Source organism: Mesoplodon bidens (genome assembly GCF_964165515.1).
Source record: "Mesoplodon bidens genome assembly, chromosome: 5".
Classification (NCBI taxonomy): Eukaryota; Metazoa; Chordata; class Mammalia; order Artiodactyla; family Ziphiidae; genus Mesoplodon; species Mesoplodon bidens.
Window position 1 is genome coordinate 137190609 of NC_138161.1, and position 18171 is coordinate 137208779.

An 18171-nucleotide genomic window follows, 5' to 3' on the forward strand; every position below is an offset into this window, starting at 1 on the left:
TCCCAAGTACCCTCCAGGCTAGATTAAAACCAGCAAAGAAGGGAGGAAGGATGAAAAACGGCTAAAAGTTGATCATTGAGAAGATAAAATATCAGCATAGCAAGATCACTATCAATACAAAGCAGTCTGAAGCCACTTAATGTAAGGGAAAACATGTCAATAGTTTCAGACTGTATGAAGCAAAGTAAAATGATTAAACTCTCAATGATTCCCACTTACGATGGTAAAGTTAAATTATATTCAGATATACTATTTAGTAAAGAATAAAGAAAGATTCATGTTAAACCTTTCAAGGCTTAAAAGGATAAGCTTCAGGTATAAAAAAATTTATGTAAAAAAGTCATGTAAGGAGTTGCCCTGGACTTATTCTGCACAATGCTGTTACTTGATATATCAAAGGCAGGTCTGAAGGGAAAAATGTTTTAAATTATTTTTTAAGTATCTCTAGTATACAAATGTCCTCATTAGTTTTGCTTCCTAATTTTTCACAGATATTTGACCATTCTTTATTAAAATCTATTCAGTACACACCTACTGTGTATTAATGAGGTTATTATCTCCCTTCTCACCTCAGAATTTGTCTTTTCAACAACTCCCATACTCTCTCCTCTAAGCTCAGATACTCATTTACTTCCTTCCTTCCCAAAGCTAAATTTTCCACCTAGGTATTCTATTTAGTGCTCTGGTCTTCTACAGGACCTTGGTCCTTCCTTCGCAGAAACACCAGTCCCAGCCCTCACCTCCCCAAAACTCCCAAAACATGAAATACTTCCTCACTCTTTGCTAATTGACATGATCCTCTCTTTCTCTCACCACCAGAGTTTTCTTTCTCTCACTCTCACTCTCAAACTCATGCGTGTCATTTTCTCTAATTCTACTGATGCCAGTTTCAAAATCCAATGGCCTTTCTGACCATTTTCCTTGATTTCTCAGCAACGGTAATAAAACCGTTTCTTTGGTTTTCACAACGTTGCGTATCCTAACTACTTTAATGAAACCCTTTCCTTTTAATGCCCTTTTTTAATGTAGATGCTCCCTGAGAAAGAATCAGCACTAGTTGTTTGCTCTTCTCTATGATTTCATCCACTCTCATGATGTCGGGTCATCTCCATGGCCACGACTGCTGTATCTCTCCAGCCCAACCTCTCTCTAGAGATGCCAGCTTTCCACTGGAAACTGCCTGATAGCACCAAAATAAACAAGGCTAAAACCAGAATTCACAGTTCTCTGCCCCAAGTTTGACTTCTCTTCTTAACTTCCTGTTTTTCTTGCATCATTCTCCCAGTAACCCATGTTTAAGATTTTCAAATCATCTTGGACTCCTTCTCAATCGCCCCCTCCAAATTTAAATACTCACTAAGTTCTATCAATTCTTCCTTCATAACACCTCTCACATCTGCCATTTTTTCCCTATTCTTATAGCCACTATTCCAGTTCAGACTTTAACCTCTTCACATCTGGATTATTATAAAAACTGCTCACCCAAGCTATTTGTAGCCTTCCCCACTTTTTAATCTGTACTGAACACAGCCACTAGATTAGTTTTTCTAAAATACCACTGGACACATCACATCCTTCCTCAAAAATCATTTAATGATCTCACTATCTATCATATAAAAGCCAAATTCCTTAGACTGGCATTCAAGCCCTTTTCATCAGTTTTGTCTTAGTTATTTTTCCAGATATTTTCCACTACTATCCAACCCAAATATTTTGTTCAAAAAGGCTAAGTTAATTCACTGACTCAAGAATATACATTTACATGCCTTTGTTTACGTCCTTCTCCACCTCCTGTTCCCACCTATCTACACATTGTTTTACAGTAGTTTTAGGTAGCAGGTAAAAGCATGGACTCTGGAGCCAGAACCTGGGTTCAGATTCCAGATCTGGCATTTACGGAGTAACTTTGGGCATGTTACTGAAACCTTCTGTACCATGGTTTCCTCCTCTATAAAATGGGGATAATAATAGCACCTATCTCACAGAACTGTTGTAAGGATTAAGGAAGTGAATATATTTAAGATTCCTGTCACACAGTAGAACTATATAAATATTAGCAATTATTAATATTTCAAGGCTAACCTCAACTGCCATTCTTCCATGAAACCTTTCTTGCTAACTCTAAACCACAGTGATCTTCTCTTTCCTATGTCTCCAAAACATTTATTGTGAACCACAAAAGTTTAAGTATAAAACAGGGTTTCTCAATGGTGGCACTATTGACATTTGAGGCCAGATAATTCGTTATTGTGGGGGGCTGTCCTGTTCACTGTAGGATGATTAGCAACGCCCTTACCTTCTACCTGCCAGACGCCAGTACTAACCCACCCCCAAGCTGCAAAACCAAAAATGTTCCCAGACATTGCCAAGTGTCCCCTAGGGACAAAACTGCCGGTTGAGAGCCACTAGTATAACACAAGATAAAATACATGAAAGCACTTTGTAACCTCAAAGCGACATACAAGGGTCAAGTACTATTACCACCCAGCACTTATGAAATACACTTTTGTATCATTTGATTGATTTAAAATTCATATGCACTTTCATTGTCCAACTGGTTTTAACATCCTTTAGTACAGCTCATGTTTTACATATTCATTTCCACAATCACACCCAACCAAAGGCCTTGGACATCTGTTGACTGACAGATAAGACATAGGTAATTTAAGACGGAACACAGTGAACTGGAAAGAGCATGGGATTTGCAGTCAAAAGGTTAGCTTCAAATCTTAGCTTTGCCCTTACTTATTTTAGAACTTTGGGCAATTCATAACAGTCTGTGAGCCTCAGTTTTCTGATCTATAAAAAATATAACATCTAGACAGGCTGGCTATGATGTTCAAATGTGATCAGGTATGTGAAAGAACCATGTATATTGCAGAAATTTTATATACATAGAATCTTACATGTAAAAAGACAAAATGATTTTTATATCAACACCCTAATACCTCTTTTACACAGAATCATCAGAGACTTTCTTTGTGACATTATTTTATAGGTAACTGAAGCTTATGCCTTTAAGTGTTTAACTTTGAAATTTAAACAAGTTTGATGGAAGTTTTCTGCTTTCAGAAGTACTATATATATTCTTCTTCTTTCTTCTAAAGTAATACGTACTGAGTATAATTTAACTTTCCCTTACTGACTCTGGGTCATTGCTATAAACATCAATTACCACTCTAACATACAGTTCCCTTAGAGATTAACAGGTATCTAGTGCTACTGACCTCTTTTAAATAGAGTCAGAGGTACTGTGCCTAATTTTTTTCCACTGCAGCCTCATGCCCTTTCTGTTGCCCCTGTAATTCTCTATGGATTAGAAAACTAAGTAAGTTTGTTAAAGTGGAATCTAAAGTAAGAAAAAACAGATTTTGAAGGAGGACTCCAGAATTACCCCTATGATAAAGCTCATAAATGGGAAACTTCACCGCATCTACCCTGGCTGCTCAGACGTATTTTTCACTTACTTCCTGGTTCTCAGGGGTGTTCTGGATAAACGAAATTTCTGGGAAAGCAATTTATTTCTACTCTAAATATGTATACACAGAGACAGTACCACATATTTTAATACATATATATGTATTATATTTATATATATAATAGAAACATACATAGGACTAACCTACTTATTTTTTAAAAATCTTCTATGAGTGCTTCCTGATACCACTCCCAAAAAAGTCTCATTAGTTTAAAGCTACAAAAGAGCAAAGAACCATACTGTTTGAAAGAAAAAAAAGAGCCAGAATTCATATGCTAAGTCCCATGATGAGCAAACCAAAAAGGAAGGAAAATAATATTATTAAATTTCCTTCCGATCTCTTAACTGAATTCTTTCAAGACATACACATGCCTGCTTTTTTACACGAACTGATATGAAGACAAGCAGAAAGGTCAATGTTTTCCAGTTTAAAAAAATCCATTCACCTTTAGCTATAAGCAAACACTAAATTTCAGACAAAAAGGACAATTTAATAAAACACTGGAGAAAATCAAATCGAAAATTGCTTTGTAAGTGAGGAGTATTCTGTTTCTGTGCTTGTAAATTATATGGGCCACAGAAATACCTGTTCCCCTGACACTTCCAGAACACTTGTACTATTTTTAGATATATAAGGTAAATAGTAATATAATAATGTAAGTAATAAAAACAAAGTCATCTTTAATAAGTCATGATAATTCACCTCTGTTGGATGGTTTAAAACATATAAGATAAGGGGCAGGAGTGAAAGTTGGGAAGAAAAAGATAAATCAAGTCAAAATACTACACTTCTTTAAAAAGGGTTTTTTTGGTTTGTTTTTAAATTTTTAGTAGCTCAAAACAAAATAAAAGGTGAAAGAAAGAGAAGAAAAATAGAGAGAGAAAGGAAGGAAAGAAGGAAAAAAGGAAGGGAGGGAGGAAGGAAACTAGAAAGAAAGGAGAAAATATGGCATATCTAACAGTACTTAGAAGCTACTGGATAAAATTATCTAGCCTTGTACCTGACAACCGTAGTCCAAAAGAAGCTGCAGTATATCCAAGTTTTCGTTTTCAATAGTTATGGTAACAGCATTTCTCCCAAGCACATCTACGCAATTTATGTTCAAGTCACCTGAACTGTTTTCCTCCAAAATCTTTTTAACCATATAATAGTCACCTAAATAACAATATACAAACATAATTTAATATCCATGACATATTAAATAAGAATGACTGTAAAGAAAACTTAGCCTGTTGATTTAAAAGATTAAAAAACGTAAACTCATTTTTGTATATGGAAATGTGCAAAGAAAATGTGAGCATTTCCTTGCTGAAAACTTATACACTGATAAAAGAATATGTACATCCGTTGCAAACATAAAAAGTAGAAAAAATTTAAATGTACAGTTTAAAATAAAAGTTGTTTAAAATTCATAACTGATTGATTATAAGGAGAAGAACTTTCAGAAGATATTTAAAGTAATAATGTCTAAAAACATAGACTGGGTGCTAGCAAAATAAGATATACACTTAAAGGATTTAAGTTTTATATCTCAAATACATACACACATTTAATTGTTAAATGGTTAAAAACGAGATCCAGTAATAAGTGGAGGATGTTATGAAGAGATTTTACAGGGGAAAATACTTTGGAAAAGCAGTGTGAACGTGTATATGCTTGCGGGTATGTATAGTAAAAGGGAAAGATGTCCAAAATTCCGTCCCCTCCCCACTCTCCCAACACACACACACACACACACACACACACACACACCCCTCATTAATGAAGCTGTTTAGATTAAATAACGACAGAATATTCAGCTCACAAAACTCTTGAGCAAGACTATGACTAATGCTGGTAGAGGCCAATGTCAGAATATTTCAAAGCGAGTTTTTTTTTTTTTTTTTTTTTTGCGGTACACGGGCCTCTCACTGCTGTGGCCTCTCCTGTTGCGGAGCACAGGCTCTGGACGCGCAGGCTCAGCAGCCATGGCTCACGGGCCCACCCGCTCCGCGACATGTGGGATCCTCCCAGACCGGGGCACGAACCCGTGTCCCCTGCATCTGCAGGCGGACTCTCAACCACTGCACCACCAGGGAAGCCCCAAAGCGAAATTTGACCTGTCAGGATTATGCAGATTGGCTTCTGCCTCACTCTACCCCACTCTACCCCACAACAAAACAGCTAACTCATGGGGGGAAATGAGAATAATTATGGAGGTAATCATTTTCACAGAGGGCCCACTATACTTGTCTGCTAACCAGCTGGTGCAGCAGGTAAAAGGGGAATAAATCAAAAGAGAAATGCTAATTAAATGGAGAAAGAAAGCAAAGTGGGTTTTGTTTTATTTCATCTTACTTTTTAAACATACAATGAATAAATGATTTTAAGTGACTTGCAAATAGAGCCGTTACTTGGAAGCCTATGAATAAGAAATAGGAAAAGAACAGAGTGGAAATCAGAAGGAAAAAAAATGATTTCATGATACAGAAAGAGAAAATTCTAAAACTGGACTACATGAGTGAATAACAAAGAAAGGTAACAGATTTTTTTGGTTAAAATTTCAAATAAATTATGCTATTATTTTTAACCAGTGACTTTAAAGTCCCCACACATTTTGGAAGACGTTGAATGGTAGTTTTCTTGAAGGTGTATTTCCTTAGTTCCCTCAAGAAGAAAACAAGTCACAAAAAGAGATTATTTCCTCATAGAACTACTAATTAATATTTAGACACTAATGTTCCATGGCAAAAAACTTATCAAACACTTCACAGAGGACTTCCGGGTAAGATGGCGGAAGAGTAAGACGCGGAGATCACCTTCCTCCCCACGGATACACCAGAAATACAGCTACACGTGGAACAACTCCTACAGAACACCTACTGAACGCTGGCAGAAGACCCCAGACCTCCCAAAAGGCAAGAAACTCCCCACATACCTGGGTAGGGCAAAGCGGAGAGATCCCCACACAGAGGATCGATGCCGAGCGGCACTCACCAGCCCGAGAGGCTTGTCTGCTCGCCCGCCGGGGCGCGCAGCGCTGGAAGCTGAGGCTCGGGCTTCGGTCAGAGCGCAGGGAGAGGACTGGGGCTGGCGGCGAGAACTCAGCCTGAAGGGGGCTGGTGTGCCACAGCTAGCCGGCAGGGAGTCCGGGAAAACTCTGGAGCTGCCGAAGAGGCAAGAGACTTTTTCTTCCCTCTTGGTTTCCTGGTGCGCGAGGAGAGGGGATTAAGAGCGCTGCTTCAAGGGGCTCCACAGATGGGCGCGAGTCGCGACTGAAAGCGCGGAGCCCAGTGACGGGCGTGGGACGCTGGGGCTGCTGCTGCTGCCGCCAAGAAGCCTGTGTGCGAGCGCAGGTCACTGCCCACACCGCCCTTCCGGGAGCCTGTGCAGCCCGCCACTGCCGGGGTCCCGGGATCCAGGGGCGGCTTCCCTGGGAGAACGCACGGCGCGCCTCGGGCTGGTGCAACGTCACGCCGACCTCTGCCGCTGCAGGCTCGCCCAGCACTCCGTGCCCCTCCCTCCCGCCCGGCCTGAGTGAGCAAGAGTCCCCGAAGCGGCTGCTCCTTTAACCCTGTCCTGTCTGAGCGAAGAACAGACGCCCTCCGGCGACCTACACGCAGAGGCGGGGCCAAATCCAAAGCTGAGACCCAGGAGCTGTGAGAACAAAGAAGACAAAGGGAAACCTCTCCCAGCAGCCTCAGAAGCAGCGGATTAAAGCTCCACAATCAACTTGATGTACCCTGCATCTGTGGAATACATGAATAGACAACACATCATCCCAAATTGAGGAGCCAGGAGTCAGTGCTGTGCCTCTGAGGTGGGAGAGCCAACTTCAGGACACTGGTCCACAAGAGACCTCCCAGCTCCACATAATATCAAACGGCAAAAATCTTCCAGAGATCTCCATCTCAACACCAGCACCCAGCTTCACTCAACGACCAGCAAGCTACAGTGCTGGACACCCTATGCCAAACAACTAGCAAGACAGGAACACAACGCCACCCATTAGCAGAGAGGTGGCCTAAAATCATAAAAAGTCTGCAGACACCCCAAAACACACCACCAGACGTGGACCTGCCCACCAGAAAGACAAGATCCAGCCTCATCCACCAGAACACAGGCACTAGTCCCCTCCACCAGGAAGCCTACACAACCCACTAAACCAACCTTAGCCACTGGGGACAGACACCAAAAACAACGGGAACTACGAACCGGCAGCCTGCAAAAAGGAGACCCCAAACACAGTAAGATAAGCAAAATGAGAAGACAGAAAAACACACAGCAGGAGAAGGAGCAAGATAAAAACCCACCAGATCTAACAAATGAAGAGGTAATAGGCAGCCTACCTGAAAAAGAATTCAGAATAATGATGGTAAAGATGATCCAAGATTCTATTTCCCAGATCCAAAATCTTGGAAATAGAATAGACAAAATGCAAGAAACAGTTAACAAGGACCTAGAAGAACTAAAGATGAATCAAGCATCGATTAAGAACACAATACATGAAATAAAAAATACTCTAGATGGGATCAATAGCAGAATAACTGAGGCAGAAGAACGGATAAGTGAGGTGGAAGATAAAATAGTGGAAATAACTGCTGCAGAGCAAAATAAAGAAAAAAGAATGAAAAGAACAGAGGACAGTCTCAGAGACCTCTGGGACAACATTAAACGCACCAACATTCGAATTATAGGGGTTCCAGAAGAAGAAGAGAAAAAGAAAGGGACTGAGAAAATATTTGAAGAGATTATAGTTGAAAACTTCCCTAATATGGGAAAGGAAATAGTTAATCAAGTCCAGGAGGCACAGAGAGTCCCATACAGAATAAATCCAAGGAGAAATACGCCAAGACACATATTAATCAAACTGTCAAAAATTAAACACAAAGAGAACATATTAAAAGCAGCAAGGCAAAAACAACAAATAACACACAAGGGAATCCCCATCAGGATAACAGCTGATCTCTCAGCAGAAACTCTACAAGCCAGAAGGGAGTGGCAGGACATAATTAAAGTGATGAAGGAGAAAAACCTGCAACCAAGATTACTCTACCCAGCAAGGATCTCATTCAGATTTGATGGAGAAATTAAAACGTTTACAGACAAGCAAAAGCTGAGAGAGTTCAGCACCACCAAACCAGCTTTACAACAAATGCTAAAGGAACTTCTCTAGGCAAGAAACACAACAGAAGGAAAAGACCTACAATAACGAACCCAAAACAATTAAGAAAATGGGAATAGGAACATACATATCAATAATTACCTTAAATGTAAATGGACTAAATGCTCCCACCAAAAGATACATATTGGCTGAATGGATACAAAAACAAGACCCATATATATGCTGTCTACAGGAGACCCACTTCAGACCTAGAGACACATACAGACTGAAAGTAAGGGGATGGAAAAAGATATTCCATGCAAATGGAAACCAAAAGAAAGCTGGAGTAGCAATTCTCATATCAGACAAAATAGACTTTAAAATAAAGACTACTAGAAGAGACAAAGAAGGACACTACCTAATGATCAAGGGATTGATGCAAGAAGAAGATATAACAATTGTAAATATTTATGCACCCAACATAGGAGCACCTCAATACATAAGGCAAATACTAACAGCCATAAAAGGAGAAATCGACAGTAACACAATCATAGTAGGGGACTTTAACACCCCACTTTCACCAATGGACAGATCATCCAAAATGAAAATAAATAAGGAAACACAAGCTTTAAATGATACATTAAACAAGATGGACTTACTTGATATTTATAGGACATTCCATCCAAAAACAACAGAATACACATTTTTCTCAAGTGCTCATGGAACATTCTCCAGGATAGATCATATCTTGGGTCACAAATCAAGCCTTGGTAAATTTAAGAAAATTGAAATTGTATCAAGTATCTTTTCTGACCACAATGCTATGAGACTAGACATCAATTACAGGAAAAGAGCTGTAAAAAATACAAACACATGGAGGCTAAACAATACACTACTTAATAACGAAGTGATCACTGAAGAAATCAAAGAGGAAATTAAAAAATACCTAGAAACAAATGACAATGGAGACACGACGACCCAAAACCTATGGGATGCAGCAAAAGCAGTTCTAAGAGGGAAGTTTATAGCAATACAATCCTACCTTAAGAAACAGGAAACATCTCGAATAAACAACCTAACCTTGCACCTAAAGCAATTAGAGAAAGAAGAACAAAAACATCCCAAAGTTAGCAGAAGGAAAGAAATCATAAAAATCAGATCGGAAATAAATGAAAAAGAAATGAAGGAAACGATAGGAAAGATCAATAAAACTAAAAGCTGGTTCTTTGAGAAGATAAACAAAATTGACAAACCATTAGCCAGACTCATCAAGAAAAAAAGGGAGAAGACTCAAATCAATAGAATTAGAAATGAAAAAGGAGAAGTAACAACTGACACTGCAGAAATACAAAAGATTATGAGAGATTACTATAAGCAACTCTATTCCAATAAAATGGACAACCTGGAAGAAATGGACAAATTCTTAGAAATGCACAACCTGCCGAGACTGAACCAGGAAGAAATAGAAAATATGAACAGACCAATCACAAGCACTGAAATTGAAACTGTGATAAAAAATCTTCCAACAAACAAAAGCCCAGGACCAGATGGCTTCACAGGCGAATTCTATCAAGCATTTAGAGAAGAGCTAACACCTATCCTTCTGAAACTCTTCCAAAATATAGCAGAGGGAGGAACACTCCCAAACTCATTCTACGAGACCACCATCACCTTGATACCAAAACCAGACAAGGATGTCACAAAGAAAGAAAACTACAGGCCAATATCACTGATGAACATAGATGCAAAAATCCTCAACAAAATACTAGCAAACAGAATCCAACAGCACATTAAAAGGATCATACACCATGATCAAGTGGGGTTTATTCCAGGAATGCAAGGATTCTTCAATATACGCAAATCAATCAACGTGATACACCATATTAACAAATTGAAGGAGAAAAACCATATGATCATCTCAATAGATGCAGAGAAAGCTTTCGACAAAATTCAACACCCATTTATGATAAAAACCCTGCAGAAAGTAGGCATAGAGGGAACTTTCCTCAACATAATAAAGGCCATAGATGACAAACCCACAGCCAGCATCGTCCTCAATGGTGAAAAACTGAAACCATTTCCACTAAGATCAGGAACAAGACAAGGTTGCCCACTCTCACCACTCTTATTCAACCTAGTTTTGGAAGTTTTAGCCACAGCAATCAGAGAAGAAAAGGAAATAAAAGGAATCCAAATCGGAAAAGAAGAAGTAAAGCTGTCACTGTTTGCAGATGACATGATACTATACATAGAGACTCCTAAAGATGCTACCAGAAAACTACTAGAGCTAATCAATGAATTTGGTAAAGTTGCAGGATACAAAATTAATGCACAGAAATCTCTGGCATTCCTATATACTAATGATGAAAAATCTGAAAGTGAAATCAAGGAAACACTCCCATTTACCATTGCAACAAAAAGAATAAAATATCTAGGAATAAACCTACCTAAGGAGACAAAAGACCTGTATGCAGAAAATTATAAGACACTGATGAAAGAAATTAAAGATGATACAAATAGATGGAGAGATGTACCATGTTCTTGGATTGGAAGAATCAACATTGTGAAAATGACTCTACTACCCAAAGCAATCTACAGATTTAATGCAATCCCTATCAAACTACCACTGGCATTTTTCACAGAACTAGAACAAAAAATTTCACAATTTGTATGGAAACACAAAAGACCCAGAATAGCCAAAGCAATCTTGAGAACGAAAAATGGAGCTGGAGGAATCAGGCTCCCTGACTTCAGACTATACTACAGAGCTACAGTAATCAAGACAGTGTGGTACTGGCACAAAAACAGAAAGATAGATCAATGGAACAGGATAGAAAGCCCAGAGTTAAATGCACGGACATATGGTCACCTTATCTTTGATAAAGGAGGCAGGAATGTACAGTGGAGAAAGGACAGTCTCTTCAATAAGTGGTGCTGGGAAAACTGGATAGGGACATGTAAAAGTATGAGATTAGATCACTCCCTAACACCATACACAAAAATAAACTCAAAATGGATTAAAGACCTAAATGTAAGGCCAGACACTATCAAACTCTTAGAGGAAAACATAGGCAGAACACTCTATGACATAAATCACAGCAAGATCCTTTTGGACCCACCTCCTAGAGAAATGGAAATAAAGACAAAAATAAACACATGGGACCTAATGAAACTTCAAAGCTTTTGCACAGCAAAGGAAACCATAAACAAGACCAAAAGACAACCCTCAGAATGGGAGAAAATATTTGCAAATGAAGCAACTGACAAAGGATTAATCTCCAAAATTTATAAGCAGCTCATGCAGCTCAATAACAAAATAACAAACAACCCAATCCAAAAATGGGCAGAAGACCTAAATAGACATTTCTCCACAGAAGATATACAGACTGCCAACAAACACATGAAAGGTTGCTCAACATCTTTACTCATTAGAGAAATGCAAATCAAAACTACAATGAGATATCATCTCACACCAGTCAGAATGGCCATCATCAAAAAATCTAGAAACAATAAATGCTGGAGAGGGTGTGGAAAAAAGGGAACACTCTTGCACTGCTGGTGGGAATGTGAATTGGTACAGCCGCTATGGAGAACGGTATGGAGGTTCCTTAAAAAACTACAAATAGAACTACCATATGACCCAGCAATCCCACTACTAGGCATATACCCTGAGAAAACCATAATTCAAAAAGAGACATGTACCAAAATGTTCATAGCAGCCCTATTTACAATAGCCCGGAGATGGAAACAACCTAAGTGTCCATCATCGGATGAATGGATAAAGAAGATGTGGCACATATATACAATGGAATATTACTCAGCCATAAAAAGAAATGAAATTGAGCTATTTGTAATGAGGTGGATAGACCTAGAGTCTGTCATACAGAGTGAAGTAAGTCAGAAAGAGAAAGACAAATACTGTATGCTAACACATATATATGGAATTTAAGAAAAAAAAATGTCATGAAGAACATAGGGGTAAGACAGGAATAAAGACACAGACCCACTAGAGAATGGACTTGAGGATATGGGGAGGGGGAAGGGTAAGCTGTGACAAAGTGAAAGAGCGGCATGGACATATATACACTACCAAACGTAAGGTAGATAGCTAGTGGGAAGCAGCCGCATAGCACAGGGAGATCAGCTCGGTGCTTTGTGACCGCCTGGAGGGGTGGGATAGGGAGGGTGGGAGGGAGACGCAAAAGGGAGGGGATATGGAAACATATGTATATGTATAACTGATTAAATTTGTTATAAAGCAAAAAAAAAAAAAACACTTCACAAAGTTGAACCAATATGAACATGCAGATAGATCAGTGAAAACTTATCACTAATACAGGAAAATAACTTTAAAATCTTATTTCAGGTGAACTGATTTCAATATCTTAGTTGTAGGAGAATGCTACCCATAAAAACCCTTGCTCTATTTTCTTTGGTTTCATGATGTGTCTGGGTGAGGATTAGATTTTATTTATCCTGCTTGAGACTCATTAGGCTTTCTGAAGCTAAGGACTATGCCCTTCATTCAGATGCAATATTTTCAGCCATTTTCTCTTCAAATACTGTTTCAACCCCATATTATTTTTTCTCCTATTGGAACTTCTTTAGACATTATGTTAGACTGTCCCATTCTAACTTCTTTGTCTCTAAAGATTTATTTACTTTTTTTTATTTTTTAATTTTTGGCTGTGTTGGGTCTTCATTTCTGTATGAGGGCTTTCTCTAGTTGTGGCAAGCGGGGTCCACTCTTCATTGTGGTGCGTGGGCCTCTCACTATCGTGGCCTCTCTTGTTGTGGAGCACAGGCTCAGTAGTTGTGGCTCACGGGCCTAGTTGCTCCGCGGCATGTGGCATCTTCCCAGACCAGGGCTCGAACCCATGACCCCTGCATTAGCAGGCAGATTCTCAACCACTGTGCCACCAGGGAAGCCCTAAAGATTTATTTTTCTTCTTTCTCTCTCTCCTTCCTGCATTCTGAATCACTTCTTCAGATTTATCTTCCACTTATTCCTCCTTCAACTATTTCTGCTGATTATTCATTAATTTTATTTTTAATGACTACATTTTTTATTTCTCTAAGTTTTATTGGATTCCTTTCCAAATCTTTGATTTACTCTCTTATGTTTTAATTTCCTTATTTTAAGCTTTTTGTCATTTTAAACATACTTATTTTATGGTCTCCATATGATAATTATCTAGGTCTTAGGGATTTAATCCTATTTGTTGTGTCTATTGTGACAATAGGTGACTGTCTTCTGAATTTTTTAATTGGGTATTGCAAACTCAATTTCATGCAGGTTAACTGTGGGAAACTAGGCAGCCTCGTTTGAAAGCTTGTCCCACCAAGGATGTTTTGTGCTTGCTTCTTCCAGATAACTCAGAGGTTTTGCTACCCTATGAATCTTTTTTATACTAATTTCTCAGTTTAGGTTTTCCCAGATCAAGTAGGTAATATTAATTTAAACCCCAAGCCAACAGAGGTAGGAGCATAGTTACGAGTTCTTAGGGAAGTCTTGTTTGGAAGTTTCTTTGTAGTCTCCCTGTGCTGACGGACGGGTTCTTTTCCTTATCTACCCCTTTGCTAAAAGTGTAGTCCTTTAAGGATCCTGGTTTCATGTTTGGATGTTGTTCCAATTTCCCCACTTCGTACAAACTCAAGGCTTTGTAACCTGTTTCCACAAGGGCATTAAAATTCAAATCCCAACAATGCCCAGACTAATAACTCTTGCTCCCATCCACGGAGCAGTCAAATGTCAACTCATACACGCCTTTGTTTTTCAGTCTTTTCTTTATGTTTGAATCTGTTTTCCTTACTTTCCTGAACGCTCAGCTGTTCACTTAAATGTATGTTTATTATATTTTATCTAGCATTTCTAGGTGATTTAAAACAGAAGCGTTTTCAGATTATTTAGTCAGCCATATTGCTAGAGACTGAAAAGTATAGAGAGCTGTATAAATATAATTCTTATAAAATTTTATAAATTTCACATACAGCAAATGGTCAAAAACAACGGCTACACATTTTTAAAGTTTAGACTGCTGTTTAAAAAGTAATTGTATTGCAAATGTCAGATTCTACAGCTTTAAGGTTTCAAACACTATTCCCATTACAGTTAGGGGGCTATAAAGGGGAAAAAAAAACTTAGACATCAAAACCAAATAAGTAATTTTCATTCCTAAAAATAATAAAAATTTCCACCCTGTCATGGCTGACACACTCACGTAAATGAACAATTATAAACTATAGTCACAGAACCTATAGGAAACCTAGACTGGTTTCTAAGCATTCTACCTAAGTTTATATTTGCAAGCCATTTAAAACAATGTACTGTATTCAGAAAGCCCAGAACAGTCTTAATATTTAGGATGAGTGTATATGTAAGAAGAGGTGAGTAAATTTAAAATATATAGCAAGAAGCTAGTTATAGAGCAAGGATTACAAGTAAAAATGCCTTCTTTGGGTCAGGCAAATTTAGAAATGTTTTTCATTTTACACTGAAGTTGCTTTTAATAGTTACATACATCTTTCATCTTTTAGAATATAACATATGGAAGGAAAGGCAACATGATCCATTTCCTTTTTTGGCTAGATAGTTGTCTTTTTTTCAGTGAAGGAAAAAGAAACCTTTTCGATCAGTTCCACCAGTATCCAAATTCAACAGCAAAACTTCTCAGTTCCCTCTCCAGAGTATCTCCCATACTTATCCACTTGTACCCATGTACACTGTAACCCCCAGTTCAAGACACCATCATCTCTCTCCTGGACTCTGCATTAACATCTTTACTGATACAGCTGCCTACACTCTAGTACAGGGGTCAACAAATGTTTTTTATAAAGGGCCATATAGTAAATATTTAGGTTTTGGGGGCCATATCATCCCAGTTGCAAACACTCAACTCTGCTCTTGCAGCACCAAAGTGGCCACAGACCAAATATACACGATGAGCTCCAATGTGTTCCAATAAATATTTATGGACACTCAAGTTTGAATTTCATATAATTTTCACGTGTTATGAAATATTATTCTTTTGATTTATTCCCAACCATTTGAAATGTAAAATATAAAAATCATTCTTAGCTCACAGGCCTTCCAAAAACAGGTGGTGGGTGGATTTGGCCTGTCGGCTGTAGTTTGCTCACCTCTACTCCAGCACCACCTCTTTAATCCACTCTCCACCCAGCATTCACAGTGATCATTTTAAAATTCAAATCATATCAGGTTTTCAATCCTCAAGATTTCTTTTGTACGCGGGCCTCTCACTGTTGTGGCCTATCCCGTTGCGGAGCACAGGCTCCAGACGTGCAGGCTCAGCAGTCATGGCTCACGGGCCTAGCCACTCCGCGGCATGTGGGATCTTCCCGGACTGTGGCACGAACCCGTGTCCCCTGCATTGGCAGGTGGACTCTCAACCACTGCGCCACCAGGGAAGCCCAATCCTCAACATTTTTAATCACACTTTAAATGCCACAATCTTTTCGTGGCTTACTAAGCCTTATGGGACCTGGCCCTTGCTATCATTCTGCATTTACCTTGTTGCCACTCTCCCACTTACCCACTATGATCTTTCTACACCAATGTTTCCCAAACTGCAGGTTGAAACCCATTAGCAGGCATGAAATCAATGTAGTGAGTCTTAACCAACAATTTAAAAAAATGAAATAGTATATAAAATTACTGTTGTGATCCCATGGATCCTTAGCAACAAATTCACCCTGGCCAACTGTGATATATTCACCCTGGCCAACTTGAGAAAGACAGTGGAGACATGTTATAGTATCAGTGAAGAACTGGTAATCATCTTTTCTTCATTGGCATCTCATTTTATTTTCTGACCTATGATGGTAAATTTCAACATCACTGAAATGGGAATATTAATGTCGGTCAGTTTAATTTTATAGTAACCAAATTTTCAGTTGGTTGTGAAGTACTGGAGAATTGATCTGTCAAAAAATCTGTAACGTTTTTCAAATCAAGTTTTTCTAACAAACTTTTTGACTATGGCAACTGCAACATTCTTATTGAACTATTACTAAAGACACTTAAAACAGAAGATTTTATTATTAAGAGGAAAAAGAATGATGAAGTAAAAAAATACAAAGCCATGATCAAATTCAATTGTTGGATCTGGAAATATAGTGACAATACTGATTAAAATGTTAACTCTACAGCAAACTTCAAATTAGTTTGAACCAAATACTAAAAAGACAAAAAAAAAAAAAAACACATGCAAGACTTTTAGAGTGAAGACAATTTAAAATGTAGTTTTACCAAATGTGCAAAACCCAGTATTTATCATAGATCCCAACATGTTTGTAATCACATTGCTGTGGATGAAACCTTCAAAATTAGATACTCAGAAACATGGTATGCTGAACTGTCCGTAGTACTCTGAATATTTTTGGAAAAAGACAATTATTACTATAATTTCTTAGCCATTTATGTCTGTTAATTAAGACTATTAGTGATAATGAATATCACCTGGCAAAAGAGCAGACTGCTGCAGGAAAAATTATACTTATATCATAGAAGGTAATGCTGATTTTTTTAGAGTAAATTAGTTTATAAATTAAAAATTATTAATATATTCTTGAATCTATTAGAAGCAATGTTTACTTTGTAATTAGAGTCTGGTATATGACTTGAGATCTAATTCACAGTGATGCTACAAGTTGTATAAAACTTTAGTTAATATCAGATATGCAGTAATACTGTTTCACAAAGGATTTATTGTGTTGCTTAAACGTAATCTCACATACATTTAAATTATACATATTTATAGAACTGAAAAAGTATACTATGGATCAATATAAATTAAGCTACAAAAAATATAAAAGGATTAGTGATGGAGCAACAAATATGACCAGAAAATAAACATAGGAGTTTTTTGGGGTTTTTTTAACTAACAAGCTATTAATAACAGTGCTGATCACCACTTTATAGGTCACAAAGTTTTGGCAAGCAAAGGAATTCCACTGAATCTCATAACTATACTGATATGGTATTGGAATTCTTTTAGTCCTGATAATTTGTTTAGGCTCTTAAAAGTCACTACTTACCTCTTAGTGATAGCTTTTGAACTCATTACATATTAAACTACTAATCCTAAACTTCTTAGTATCATTAAATTTGGTGGTCAGTTATAAGGAAGATACTTCTCACACTGGAAGCATGGAAGAAGAGGAAGTATTCTTAGGTTGCAACAATACCCATACAATAAAAGTTAATCTTTTAACACCCTTCCCCGAAGTTTATAATATACTAGGTAAAGGGGTTTGGCTTGGGTTACATTTTTTTAACTGCCCAGATAAAAGACTGACTGTATACTAAGAATATCCCATCTTACAAATCATAAATAGGCCATTTAAGTTAAATTGAGCATTTGTTTCTGCCCTTCAGACAGATCTATTAGGCACAAACATACTTTATTTCCCTTACTGCTCCTCACAAGAGCACAAGAGAGCATCTCCATTACAGAAGAAGCTACGAAAGGCTAGGGATGTAGTCAGTTATTTCTTGATAAAGCACCTTTCTCCAGCATCCTAACAAAATCAACCTGATAAATAGTCAGATGATGAATTACAGAAAAGAACAGCAAGTTAAAAATGAAA

At 38.0% G+C, this 18171-nt stretch overlaps 1 protein-coding gene across 4 annotated transcripts in view; it reads right to left on the reverse strand.

The window, feature by feature from the left end:
* Positions 1 to 18171, reverse strand: part of TRPC1 (transient receptor potential cation channel subfamily C member 1) — a 69761-nt gene that overhangs the window by 46815 nt on the left and 4775 nt on the right. For 2 of the 4 annotated variants that reach the window (XM_081234690.1, XM_081234689.1), the window contains exon 2: positions 4480 to 4634. The exons of the other annotated variants lie outside the window; for them this stretch is intronic. In XM_081234690.1, the coding sequence (XP_081090816.1) occupies positions 4480 to 4634 (155 nt within the window). The remainder of the gene's footprint in view (positions 1 to 4479; positions 4635 to 18171) is intronic. 4 annotated transcript variants of the gene reach the window in all.